Consider the following 13,568-nt stretch of genomic DNA (forward strand, 5'->3'; position numbering starts at 1 on the left):
ATGAAACAATAAGAAAAGTGATAACTTACTTCCATTTCCACCGACTCCAATACCAGTAATGATTCCAGACACTGCTGTGGGGACAGGTGCAGGTGTGGGTGGCCTGGCTGGGGCGGGGGTGGGGAACAGGTAAGGAGGATAGGTAAGTCCTGGGGCAGGGGTAGGTTCCATTCCCGGAGCATAAGTATAACCAGGTAATGGGGTCAAATAAGGATATGGTGGTATTAGTGTCTGGTGTGGACCAAGAGTTTGCCCTGGTCCAAGTGTGGGCAATTTGAAGGGAGTGGGGAATGCATGTGGGGCATATGTCATTCCTGGAGCTGGAGTTGGGCGCATGTTAGGAGCGTATGTGTATCCAGGTGCAGGTGTCAGATAGATACCTGGAGGAATCAAAGTCTGACCAGGTGCTAGAGTCTGTCCAGGGGCCAGAGTTGGGGGTTTGTATGGTGTTGGGAATAATTCTGGAGCATATGTTAAACCAGGTGCAGGTGTGGGTCGGGCATTTGGAGCATATGTCATACCAGGGGCTGGTGTCAGATAAATGTGGGGTGGTATAAGGGTCTGGCCTGGTCTTAAAGTCTGACCTGGGGCAAGTGTGGGTAGTTTAAATGGTGTTGGGAATAAGTATGGTGCATATGTCATGTGGGGCCCAGGGGTGGGGTGAGCATCTGGCGCATATGTAGCACCTGGGTATGGAGTCAGATATATTCCTGGGGGTATCAATGTCTGCCCTGGTGCTAGTGTTTGTCCTGGAGCAAGTGTTGGAAATTTAAATGGTGTTGGGAATACATTTGGAGCATAAGTCAACCCGGGTCCTGGAGTAGGTCTTGCATTAGGAGCATATGTTAGTCCTGGGGATGGTGTCAGATAGATTCCAGGTGGAATGAGGGTTTGACCAGGAGCTAAAGTTTGGCCTGGAGCCAGTGTGGGCAATTTAAATGGTGTTGGGAATAATTCTGGGGCATAGGTCATTCCAGGTGCAGGCGTAGGCCTCATGTTAGGGGCATATGTCATTCCTGGCCCTGGAGTCAGATAAATGTGTGGTGGTATCAGTGTTTGGCCTGGTGCCAATGTCTGTCCAGGTGCCAAAGTGGGTGGCATGTATGGGGTTGGGAACACATGTGGGGCATATGTCATGCCTGGCGCTGGTGTGGGTCTCTGATTTGGTGCGTACGTCTGATAAGGTCCAGGTGTAAGATAAATACCAGGGGGTATCAATGTTTGCCCTGGGGCCAGTGTCTGACCTGGTGCCAATGTGGGAAGCTTGTATGGAGTTGGGAAAAGGTTTGGAGCATATGTCTGTCCTGGTGCAGGCGTAGGTCTCTGATTAGGGGCATATGTCTGTCCTGGCCCTGGGGTCAGGTAGAAATGAGGTATGAGTGTCTGACCTGGTGCTAGAGTTTGGCCAGGGGCTAAAGTTGGGGGCATATATGGAGTTGGGAACACATGTGGAGCATATGTCATACCTGGTGCTGGAGTGGGTCTCTTGTCAGGGGCATAAGTGTAACCAGGAGCAGGGGTCAAATATATTCCTGGAGGAATCAAGGTCTGTCCAGGTGCTAAAGTCTGTCCTGGGGCAAGGGTTGGTGGTTTGAATGGTGTGGGGAACAGATTTGGAGCATAAGTCTGTCCTGGTGCAGGAGTTGGTCTCATGTTTGGAGCATAGGTCTGTCCTGGGGCTGGAGTCAAATAATAAGGTGGAATCAATGTTTGTCCTGGAGCCAGTGTCTGACCAGGGGCCAGTGTTGGTGGCAGGTATGGTGTAGGGAACACATAAGGGGCATATGTCAGCCCCGGAGCTGGTGTGGGTCTAGCATTGGGAGCATATGTCTGGCCAGGTGATGGTGTGAGATAAATACCAGGTGGAATCAAGGTCTGTCCAGGAGCCAGAGTTTGTCCTGGAGCAAGAGTTGGAATTTTAAATGGTGTAGGGAACACATTTGGTGCATAGGTCTGCCCTGGTGCAGGGGTTGGTCTCATGTTTGGAGCATATGTCTGATATGGTCCTGGGGTCAGGTACATGCCTGGTGGTATCAGTGTTTGACCTGGTGCTAGGGTCTGGCCTGGAGCAAGCGTTGGTGGCATGTAAGGTGTTGGGAACACATAAGGTGCATATGTCAAACCTGGCCCAGGTGTTGGTCTCTGGTTTGGTGCATAAGTGGAGAAGGGAGCTGGAGTCAAGTAGATTCCTGGAGGAATTAAGGTCTGTCCCGGAGCCAGAGTTTGACCAGGGGCCAGAGTGGGAATCTTGAATGGAGTAGGGAACAACTCTGGTCTGTAAGTTTGCCCTGGGGCTGGAGTAGGACGAGCATTAGGAGCATATGTTTGTCCTGGACCTGGGGTCAGGTAGAATGGAGGGACCAATGTCTGACCTGGTGCAAGAGTTTGACCAGGAGCCAGTGTAGGTGGCATGTATGGTGTTGGGAACACATGCGGGGCATATGTCATTCCAGGCCCGGGAGTTGGTTGATAGCCTGGAGCATATGTCTGGTATGGACCAGGGGTAAGATAAATTCCTGGAGGAATGAGGGTCTGTCCTGGTGCCAAGGTTTGACCTGGAGCCAGAGTTGGTATCTTGAATGGAGTAGGGAAAAGCTCTGGTGCATAAGTTTGTCCAGGAGCTGGGGTGGGGTGCTTATCTGGGGCATATGTCCTTCCTGGGCCTGGTGTAAGGTATATATGTGGGATGAGTGTTTGCCCAGGAGCTAGGGTTTGTCCAGGTGCCAATGTTGGTGGCTTGTATGGTGTGGGGAATACGTGTGGAGCATATGTCAAACCAGGAGCTGGTGTTGGTCTTGCATTTGGTGCATACGTTGACCCTGGTGCTGGTGTCAAATAAATACCTGGTGGTATGAGGGTCTGACCTGGAGCCAAAGTTTGTCCTGGTGCCAATGTTGGGATTTTAAAAGGTGTTGGGAACAATTCAGGTGCATAAGTCTGTCCTGGAGCAGGGGTTGGATGAGCATTTGGAGCATAGGTCATGCCTGGAGCAGGTGTCAAATACATATGTGGTGGAACCAGAGTCTGACCTGGTGCTAATGTCTGTCCAGGGGCCAATGTTGGTGGCATGTATGGGGTTGGGAAGAGATAAGGAGCATATGTTAAACCTGGACCGGGAGTGGGTCTCTTGTCAGGAGCATAGGTCATACCTGGAGCAGGAGTCAGATAAAGTTGTGGTGGTACAAATGTCAGACCAGGATAGATTGGCTGTCCTGGTGCTAGAGTTGGTAAAATAAGTGGTGTTGGGAAGACATGTGGTGCATAGGTCATACCTGGCCCAGGTGTAGGTCTAGCATTTGGTGCATAAGTTGACCCAGGTGCAGGAGTCAGATAAATACCTGGAGGGATAAGTGTTTGTCCTGGAGCTATGGTCTGTCCTGGGGCAAGTGTAGGTATTTTAAACGGCGTAGGGAAGAGTTCTGGTGCATAGGTTTGTCCTGGCCCTGGAGTTGGTCTCTTATCTGGAGCATATGTGAGCCCGGGGCCTGGAGTGATGTAGAAGTGTGGAATCAGTGTCTGTCCTGGAGCTAGGGTTTGGCCGGGGCCAAGTGTAGGTAAATAGAAAGGTGTTGGGAACAACTCTGGAGCATAGGTTAATCCAGGCCCTGGTGTGGGGCGTTGGTTTGGTGCATAGGTTTGTCCTGGAGCTGGTGTGAGGTAAAACCTTGGTGGGATAAGAGTTTGTCCTGGGGCTAGTGTCTGTCCTGGTGCAAGAGTAGGCAGTTTGAATGGAGTTGGGAAGACATGTGGTGCATACGTCATTCCTGGTCCAGGTGTTGGTCTAGCATTTGGTGCATAAGTTAATCCAGGTGCTGGGGTCAGATAAATACCTGGAGGTATCAATGTATGTCCTGGAGCTATGGTCTGTCCTGGGGCAAGTGTTGGTATCTTAAAAGGAGTTGGAAATAATTCTGGTGCATATGTCTGTCCTGGAGCTGGGGTAGGTCTCATATTTGGAGCATATGTCATCCCTGGTGCTGGTGTTAGATACATATGTGGTGGAATAAGAGTTTGTCCTGGTCCCAGAGTTTGTCCAGGTGCCAATGTTAGTGGCACGTATGGTGTTGGGAACACATGAGGTGCATATGTCATGCCTGGTCCAGGTGTTGGTCTCTTATTTGGTGCATAGGTAGAAAAGGGGGCTGGGGTCAGGTATATTCCTGGAGGAATGAGGGTTTGTCCTGGAGCAATAGTTTGTCCTGGAGCAAGCGTGGGAAGTTTAAATGGTGTTGGGAAGAGATTAGGGGCATAGGTCTGTCCTGGTGCAGGGGTAGGCCTCTGATTAGGAGCATATGTCTGTCCTGGTCCTGGGGTCAGGTAGTAATGTGGAGGGACCAATGTCTGACCTGGTGCAAGAGTTTGACCAGGAGCCAGTGTTGGGGGCATGTATGGTGTTGGGAACACATTAGGTGCATATGTCATTCCAGGCCCTGGAGTGGGTTGCAGCCAAGGAGCATATGTCTGATAAGGTCCAGGGGTCAAATATATACCTGGAGGAACCAAGGTCTGTCCGGGTGCTAAAGTCTGTCCTGGGGCAAGGGTAGGTAACTTAAATGGTGTAGGGAACAGATTTGGAGCGTAAGTCTGTCCTGGTGCAGGAGTTGGTCTCATGTTTGGAGCATAGGTCTGTCCTGGGGCTGGAGTCAAATAATAAGGTGGAATCAATGTTTGTCCTGGAGCCAGTGTCTGACCAGGGGCCAGTGTTGGTGGCAGGTATGGTGTAGGGAACACATAAGGGGCATATGTCAGCCCCGGAGCTGGTGTGGGTCTAGCATTGGGAGCATATGTCTGGCCAGGTGATGGTGTGAGATAAATACCAGGTGGAATCAATGTCTGTCCAGGAGCCAGAGTTTGTCCTGGAGCAAGAGTTGGAATTTTAAATGGTGTAGGGAACACATTCGGTGCATAGGTCTGCCCTGGTGCAGGGGTTGGTCTCATGTTTGGAGCATATGTCTGATATGGTCCTGGGGTCAGGTACATGCCTGGTGGTATCAGTGTTTGACCTGGTGCTAGGGTCTGGCCTGGAGCAAGCGTTGGTGGCATGTAAGGTGTTGGGAACACATAAGGTGCATACGTCAAACCTGGCCCAGGTGTTGGTCTCTGGTTTGGTGCATAAGTGGAGAAGGGAGCTGGAGTCAAGTAGATTCCTGGAGGAATTAAGGTCTGTCCCGGAGCCAGAGTTTGACCAGGGGCCAGAGTGGGAATCTTGAATGGAGTAGGGAACAACTCTGGTCTGTAAGTTTGCCCTGGGGCTGGAGTAGGACGAGCATTAGGAGCATATGTTTGTCCTGGACCTGGGGTCAGGTAGAATGGAGGGACCAATGTCTGACCTGGTGCAAGAGTTTGACCAGGAGCCAGTGTAGGTGGCATGTATGGTGTTGGGAACACATGCGGGGCATATGTCATTCCAGGCCCGGGAGTGGGTTGATAGCCTGGAGCATATGTCTGGTATGGACCTGGAGTAAGATAAATTCCTGGAGGAATGAGGGTCTGTCCTGGTGCCAAGGTTTGACCTGGAGCCAGAGTTGGTGGTTTGTATGGGGTTGGGAATAGATTTGGAGCATATGTCATCCCTGGTGCTGGGGTAGGGTGCTTATCAGGGGCATATGTCATTCCTGGGGCTGGGGTTAGATAAAATTGTGGGACAAGTGTCTGTCCAGGAGCTAGAGTTTGACCAGGTGCCAATGTTGGTGGTTTGTATGGAGTTGGGAACACATATGGGGCATATGTCAGCCCCGGAGCTGGTGTGGGTCTAGCATTTGGAGCATATGTCTGGCCAGGTGAAGGTGTGAGGTAAATACCAGGTGGAATCAAGGTCTGTCCAGGGGCCAGAGTTTGTCCTGGGGCTAGGGTTGGGATTTTGAATGGTGTCGGGAATAACTCAGGAGCATATGTCTGACCAGGTGCAGGGGTTGGTCTCTGGCCTGGGGCATATGTCATGCCAGGAGCTGGTGTCAGATAAAAGGGTGGAATAAGAGTCTGCCCTGGAGCTAGGGTTTGATTGGGTCCCAAAGTTGGCAATTTAAAAGGAGTAGGGAAAACATGGGGAGCATAAGTCATTCCCGGCCCTGGAGTGGGTCTGGCATTAGGGGCATAGGTCATACCTGGGGAAGGTGTCAAATAAATTCCCGGGGGAATCAATGTTTGTCCAGGTGCTAAAGTTTGTCCAGGAGCTAAAGTTGGTACTTTAAATGGTGTGGGGAATAATTCTGGGGCATATGTCAGCCCTGGCCCTGGGGTAGGACGCTGATCAGGGGCATATGTGAGACCCGGGGCTGGAGTTATGTAAAAGTGTGGAGGTATGAATGTTTGGCCAGGAATAACAGGGACCCCTGGAGAGGCTGTTGGTGGCACAAATGGAGATGGGGGTGGGGTCTGAGGGGCGGGCGTGGGAGGGGGAGTTGGGGCACTGGTTGGACTACACAGAGGGCGTTTGCAGCAGGAATCTCTAGGATCTGTCTCCATTGGACAATCAGCAGGTAGATTATCATATCTTGGACACCTGGGCAAAAAATGTGTCATTTTTGATTTTAAAATCAGAGGGAGCTCTACTGGTATTCCATTAAAAATTGTGTGTATTCTGACGATAAGATAAATTCTTCAGCTGAATAATAATAATGGTAATGTTGCATATCTATCAATTTACTGTATCCTTTTAAATACTAATATCCATTTTAATTATCATTGCTTTAAGTCTGACTATAATTACACCTGTTCCTACCTGTCATTACACCTGTAGTAGCCCTTCTCTGCGTCTTCACAGGTACAGGTAAGATCACAACCATCAGCCCAGGACTCTCCCTCCTTGAACAAAGCCCCATTGTACACACAGTCTGGAAGAATAAACAAAAGCACTTAGTATATGTAGCTCAGTATTCATAGTATGCTTTATATAACAAATACAGAGCAGGACTTGACTTTCAGATGTAAGAGAGCTTACGTGGGACAGGTTTGGGGGTAGCTCCAGGACTGGGTGGTACTGTGGTTTTGCTAGGATCACAGACTCGCTTCATACAACAGGGATTCAAAATGTCTCTCTCCAAATGACAGTTGTCGTCCAGCTTGGAGTACTTAGGACATCTGAAATAAAATGTTGTAAATTACGAATAGGTCATCAAAGATATTTAATATTTAACTGAAAAATGCATACTGTAAACCATCTATTATTCGCATCTTCTTTTATTCATAAATCATCTGTCTGAAATCCATCAGAGACTGTTAAATTCAGTGACAGGAAATACATAATACATAAATACACAATAGAATAACAGGTTTGCTACAAGAAATATTCGTGAACAAAGAAGGTCAAGTAACTTGCAGACTTTTCACCCATAGAAATACTGATATATTGTTATTAAATGTTTGCAAAAAACATTGTACAGCAAATACAAACTATATGTGATTTTGCCCTTTATAAATTAATAAAATAATAATAATAACAAATAAAAGTTGGTTTACAGTAATTTGTATATGAAGAAATATTTCGTGTAAACAGATCTGACCCAACCTTTCTGTGCACTGGTAGACACCTGCTTTAGCATCGACACAAACACAGTTATAATCACATCCATCCTGCCACTTCTGATCCTGTCCGTACTGCTTCCCTTTGTAGACACACACCTCTGTAAAAAAGTTCAGATTCTCTAGGATTATGTTAAAACAACTATTAGAACACCAAATCTTCCTAAGAGTTGAAAGAAAAACATTAGAATAAAAGCAGATACTCATAGACTGAATTTATCATATTAATAAATATTTTGGACAATAACAAACCAGGCAGTGTGGGGGCAGGAGTGGGCGTGGCTACATTGGATCCTGGAGAGGGAGCAGCAGTAGGCTGAGGGTTGGGTGCCGGGGTGGGGATAACACTTCCTCCACTGATCGTCCCGGTCACAGCCACACCGTTACAGTAGGGCACCTTACAGCAGATAGGGTCCTTAGGGTCAGGCTGCAGGGTACACGAGGCAGACACTGGGGGGTAGGTGGGACATCTGAAATAAGCAGTGACTGTGTGTTTGAATCATCTAAATTAAAGATCAACTACATTCAATTCATGCTCAAATAGCTCAGTATACATCCTGATCAAAATTTTTTAAAAGATTTCTATAACATACAGTGAAACCACTAATTTTCGAGGGGGTTTAATTTTTGTGCTTTTCAAGGTATGAAGAGACACACAAATTTATGTCCACCATGAAATGCATTTTTTCACATGTATTACTACTGCACAAATCTTCAACCACAAATTCAAATCCCCATCAACCAATATATTTTCCTCGAACCAAGAAAATTTGACCCCTTGAAAATATGTGATTTTACAGTATATTTGACTATTCCATACCCTTACAAAATATCTGCCTGAAGACAATGCAAAATATTTTATAAAGACAAGACAATGTTACCTTTGGCTACATCTGTAGACTCCCTTGACTCCATCTTCACAAATACAGGAGAAATCACATCCATCGTACCATTTCTGTCCCTGTGTGTATGTCTTACCCTTGTATATACAGACATCTAAAAGAAACACAAGACGCTAATGAGCAGACATCTCACAAGTCACAAATTCAAACTTTGCAATACCCCCCAGGTAATACACATCTCGAACATAGAGAGACATTGGAAAAAAAATTCTCAAAAATCTCACCGAGTCCTTTTAATATGCTGCCATTTTTACATTTGAAAGTTCACAGACTGAGTGTTCAGCTTTAAAAAATTTCTCTAAATGTAGATTTCAATATAATTTTTTATTGGTAATCTCTCCAACAACAACTTTTCATTCTCCCCCTTTTCAATATGAATTATATCACAGATATTTTCTGCAAATTTTTTTGCAATTTGACTCCTTAAAAGATAGCAAATTAATATTTTTTTTTATCAAATGTCTGCCATTTTCCTTTTAAAAAAGGACCACCACAGAAAAATAGCTGTTTTGAAGTATTGCTAGACCACAGGTACTTGTGGACAGGATTGAGTTCTATGTGCCTGGGTTGAGGTGTGAATGTAGATACAAACCTTTTGGTTGTGGTGCCTGGGTTGGTAGCTGGGGCTGAGGTGTGGGTCCCCCGGGTACGCCTGGTGTGGGAGGGGAAGCAGGGGTGGGGGCCGCAGTTGGATTGGAGTCACATTGTGGCACTTTACAGCAGGGATTGGAGGGGTCTTTAGTCAGGATGCATCCTGCTGGCAAATTCAGGTATTTTCGGCACCTAGAAATTATAAAGCCATCAGTCTTTTTTTAATGTTATTGATTGGATTGTCTTTGAACTTTATGTGATGTCCAACAACAAACCACAATTTGCATTCATTTCATATTTTTGCAAATAATCAAGATAATCATTATGTTATAAATTAACCAAGATGATCACATATTACATACATGTATCATGACAAAGGAGCAGCATTCTACGTAGTATATATCCAAGAGGTTTTTTTTAAGTAAATTAGAGGGATATTAATCAAAAAATGATGTTCAAATTTTTGCTGATCATTAGATGATACCTTAGTTAGGAATTGTAAACATTAAAACTGGTTTAAAAAATTCAGTTGAAACTGTGTCCATGTCCCTTTAAACATACATCCCAACTTAAACTTAAGTTTATTAGCATTGTCATCAACTTTTTTATCCTGCATATTAAATAATTTACCATATGGTACTGAATTAAATTTTAAGTGGATTTTTCTACATTCACTCCAATGAATAATTTGACCATATTTAAAGTACATTGTACAACTAAATCAAAGGAAATTTTTAAAGTTTTTGTATTGACATTCATTCTCTTATCGTGTAAATTTACTTTCTTGCACTTCATATTTCCTACAATAATAAAGGGTTATTGAACTTACATGTATACTGGTGAATATTGGCACAAGTTGGCTGTACAAATGCACGAGCTTGTGAGAGCATCGGTACATCCAACGAGTGCCACTATTCACCAATATAAGTTTAATACCGTAAATCTGGAAATTTTTACTGTAGATAAATTTTTAGCAAATTTGCGCGTGCATTGAATTCGCAAAAATATTTTTCTTAAAAATAAATCAACATGCGAAGAATTTTTTTCTGAGAACTCGTGTCTTTTTTTAACTCGGTGAATAGGTGTCGGTAAGCACTGGTCATTTTTAAAAGAAACCTGTTTACACTAGTCTACTATAACTACAAGTTAATTACCCGTGCGTAAATTGATGATTTGACAAGCACTGAGGCGGTATGCCCCTTTTTAATTATTTTAATCAATTAATTTGCCAATAAAGAGATAACTGTCATTTTATCTAACCGTGTATCAACACGGGCGATAACTCAAACTACTAGAAAGTTCCAAATGTAAACGCGGCGTGTAAATTTTAGGTGAGAAAAACCAAACGTTGAGAAAATTAGTTATATTTTTTCTTCATTTGGATTATACTTTAGGTTAAAAGGCATACACAACCTCTAAAATATTTGTTATACTTGAGTTAGAAATTATTTTCAGTGCAAATTAATCCTTTTGTATTTTTATCAAAATTGTTTCGGAGCGATTTTGCAATATCTTGCCACGTTGTGAGTATATTGGTGGTATTCTAACTGGGCATATTATTTGAAACATAACCTGATATGAAAATCTTCAGTGATTTTAATTTTTAGCACCAGTGACAATTCGCAAAAATTTGAAGCGTAAAAATTAATCAACAGCTTTTTGACCCAAATTCGCAAAAATAAATCGACGTAAAAATTTCCAGATTTACGGTAACTCTTTTATTATATAGCTAAAACATTTCTTCATAAAATCATTCCAACTAAAAAACTCAATGATTTTTTTAGTATCAGTATTCAAGTTTTAAGTGTTCAATATCGCATTATTCCAACTACCCTACCAAGCACTATGATTTGCTTATTTAGGTTTTAGTGGGACAATAACGTACAAAATTTTTAATAAATGATTTCATTTTTGTGTGAAAATAAGCACATAATACCTAGCTGCCACTTCCTTCTTTAATTTGCCTTTGACCATTTTTTGTTTACAACAGGGCGTAGGATATTGAACATTTGATTCGGCATCTTTCTGACATAATCAAATATGTAATACAAACTCAGTGTTCAATAAAACGCCGAGATATTGAACACTTAAATTTTCTAGATTTTTGGTAGTTTTTTTTTTATTAAAGACTTTCAATTAGCTACATAATAAAAGAAAATATACATGCTTACTTTTCTGTACATTCATATTTGCCCATGGCAGCGTCGACACATTTACAATTGTAATCGCATCCATCTTCCCAGGTCTGATTCTGTATGTACCTCATCCCCTTGTACTCGCAAAAATCTAGAAAAACATCAAACATTTATTCAATTCTTATGTCTTTTTTGAGCACTCAATTTGAAAAAAGGCTAACATATAAACACTATAAAATGCTAAAATACCATAAAAGTAATACATTTATTACTCTAGATTCTTAAATATAAGTGAGGAATTCATTATTGCTTGATTTTGCAAGATACACCAGTTGTGAATTTAAACACCCACTTTTGGTTTTTTTATTGTAAAACTACATGTAAAACTTCTTCATAAACAGTCAGAGATTTAATGTTCTTACAATTTGACATCGCAAGTCATTTTGCTACTGTAGATCACTAAATTTTCGCGACACCTTATTTTCGCGAGATAGTCACTGACTCTTGATTAGCGAGACAAAATTTTCACGAATTGTGGTTATTGCTCTATATAATCTTAAGGAATACTATTATACGCTAGAATTTAATTTTCGCGAGCACACTGTCACGCGTAATTACGCGAGAATAAAGTTCTCGTGAATAAAAAGTGATTTACAGTATATAAGGAATTGACTGTATTTTATACAAATACTACTACATGTGTAAATGACTTACTGAATAGTTTTGGTGCCAGTGTGGGGCCGCCTGGAATTGGAGCTGGGGTGGGGATATTGATGATACCACTTATTACCCCTGGGGCAGCAGTGGGGATCTTGTTGGGGTCAGTGATGTTACACTTTGGAGCCAAACAGCAGGGATCATCTGGATCAGATGCAAGCTTACAACCAGCTGGGATGTTATTATATTTAGGGCACCTGTCATTAAAACAATGTCATGTGTGTTAATGAGAAAATCACATACAGTATACAGTTTGTCAAATCTTTTATATATTACCTATGGAATTAACTAGAACAAGAAACATGAAAAAATAACAGGCTCTGACAAATATAAATTATTTCATTCATAAGAAACTAAATATACTGGAAATAAAGAAAATTTAGGCATGTAGATTACTTTATTTCAGTAAATGTACAATAAGTTATCCCAATTTAAAAATGAAATTCAACATAATTACTTACAGCACAGAAAATCAGAGAAATTCCTTGCAAAAACATTAAATGCTTTTGTATTCCATTGATAAAAAATGCAAAACTATAAATAATTTAGAGTATTTAATAAACTAAGCATAGAGCAACAGTAATATTCTTTTCAATCATAACTGTTCATTATATGAAGATTATTAAACTGAAGAGGAATACCTGTCATTACAGATGTAGAGCCCGCGGGAGGCATCATCACACCTACATCTAAACTGACAGCCATCGTCCCATGTCTGGCCCTGCACATAAGACGCACCGAGGTACACACAATATCCTGTAAATAAATATTGAAACTCAGAATATCCTGTAAATACATGTACAGATAAACTTTGTTATCACGACATCGACAGGACTATTTGAAAATGTCTAGCTATCCGAGGTGTCAAGATATCAGAGTTGAGGCTCGATGTCCTAGATTTTACTGCATAGTAAAAACAGACAGGTGTATTACATTCAAGACTTCAATAAATTCAGTGTTATTCAGCTTCTTTTATCAAAATGTTAAAGTTATGATAGGTTTCGACATAAATAAACACTTTAATATTTACGCAGAATGTTGTAGATTTATCAATAATATTACCCAAGCTGAACATTAAACAATTAACAGATTAACCTCTCAGAAACTCTTAGGGGGTTTGGGATTCCTCTACGAACACAGTTCTCTTGAATCAGTGAGTAGTCAAGACATGGGTGATGATGTACTTCAAAATGAATTGTTCATAATGACAACCTTTTCTTGTATGCTTCAAACTGGCAAAGGTATGTCAATGTTTGATTTTTGTTTGATTAGTCTTATTCTACAGATATAAGTAGATAAGTACAGCATGGATACTATCACAACAATGATGCACAAAGACATCAAAATAAACCTCTTAGACACTTTTTGCTTACTTTGATTTGGTGCCAGTGTGGGGATACTGTCTGGTTTGCTTGTAGGTCCAGTTCCTGCAATGCTGGCAGTGGTAGCAGTGAAGTCACATCGTGGCTTTTTACAGCAAGGATTCGTAAAATCACTGACCAGCTGACAATTAGGGGGCAGGTAAGTGTACTTAGGGCACCTGTTATCAAAATCCCACAAAAGTCAATCTCACAATTAGGAAAGGAATTCATTATGTGGAGAATTTAAAGACAAAAAAATTTTGTAAAAGAAAATTTTAACATCTCTTCATTACTTTGTACAAATAAACCGTAATGTTGGGTTTAGAAAAAAAAATATTTTG

General features: G+C 42.3%; 1 protein-coding gene across 1 annotated transcript in view; it reads right to left on the reverse strand.

The window, feature by feature from the left end:
- LOC134267101 (uncharacterized) overlaps positions 1-13,568 on the reverse strand; it is a 42,114-nt gene that overhangs the window by 25,014 nt on the left and 3,532 nt on the right. Inside the window, exons 6-16 of the mRNA XM_062749324.1 lie at positions 13,240-13,406; positions 12,508-12,622; positions 11,864-12,063; positions 11,186-11,300; positions 9,016-9,206; positions 8,403-8,517; positions 7,774-7,991; positions 7,508-7,622; positions 6,941-7,080; positions 6,722-6,833; positions 30-6,502 (exon numbers count right to left, since the gene is read on the reverse strand). Of these exons, the coding sequence (XP_062605308.1) occupies positions 30-6,502; positions 6,722-6,833; positions 6,941-7,080; positions 7,508-7,622; positions 7,774-7,991; positions 8,403-8,517; positions 9,016-9,206; positions 11,186-11,300; positions 11,864-12,063; positions 12,508-12,622; positions 13,240-13,406 (7,961 nt within the window). The remainder of the gene's footprint in view (positions 1-29; positions 6,503-6,721; positions 6,834-6,940; positions 7,081-7,507; positions 7,623-7,773; positions 7,992-8,402; positions 8,518-9,015; positions 9,207-11,185; positions 11,301-11,863; positions 12,064-12,507; positions 12,623-13,239; positions 13,407-13,568) is intronic.

The sequence above is a fragment of the Saccostrea cucullata genome, unplaced genomic scaffold (assembly GCF_032062105.1).
Source record: "Saccostrea cucullata isolate Sc308-1 unplaced genomic scaffold, CSIRO_AGI_Scuc_v1 ctg1077, whole genome shotgun sequence".
In the NCBI taxonomy this organism is placed as follows: Eukaryota; Metazoa; Mollusca; class Bivalvia; order Ostreida; family Ostreidae; genus Saccostrea; species Saccostrea cuccullata.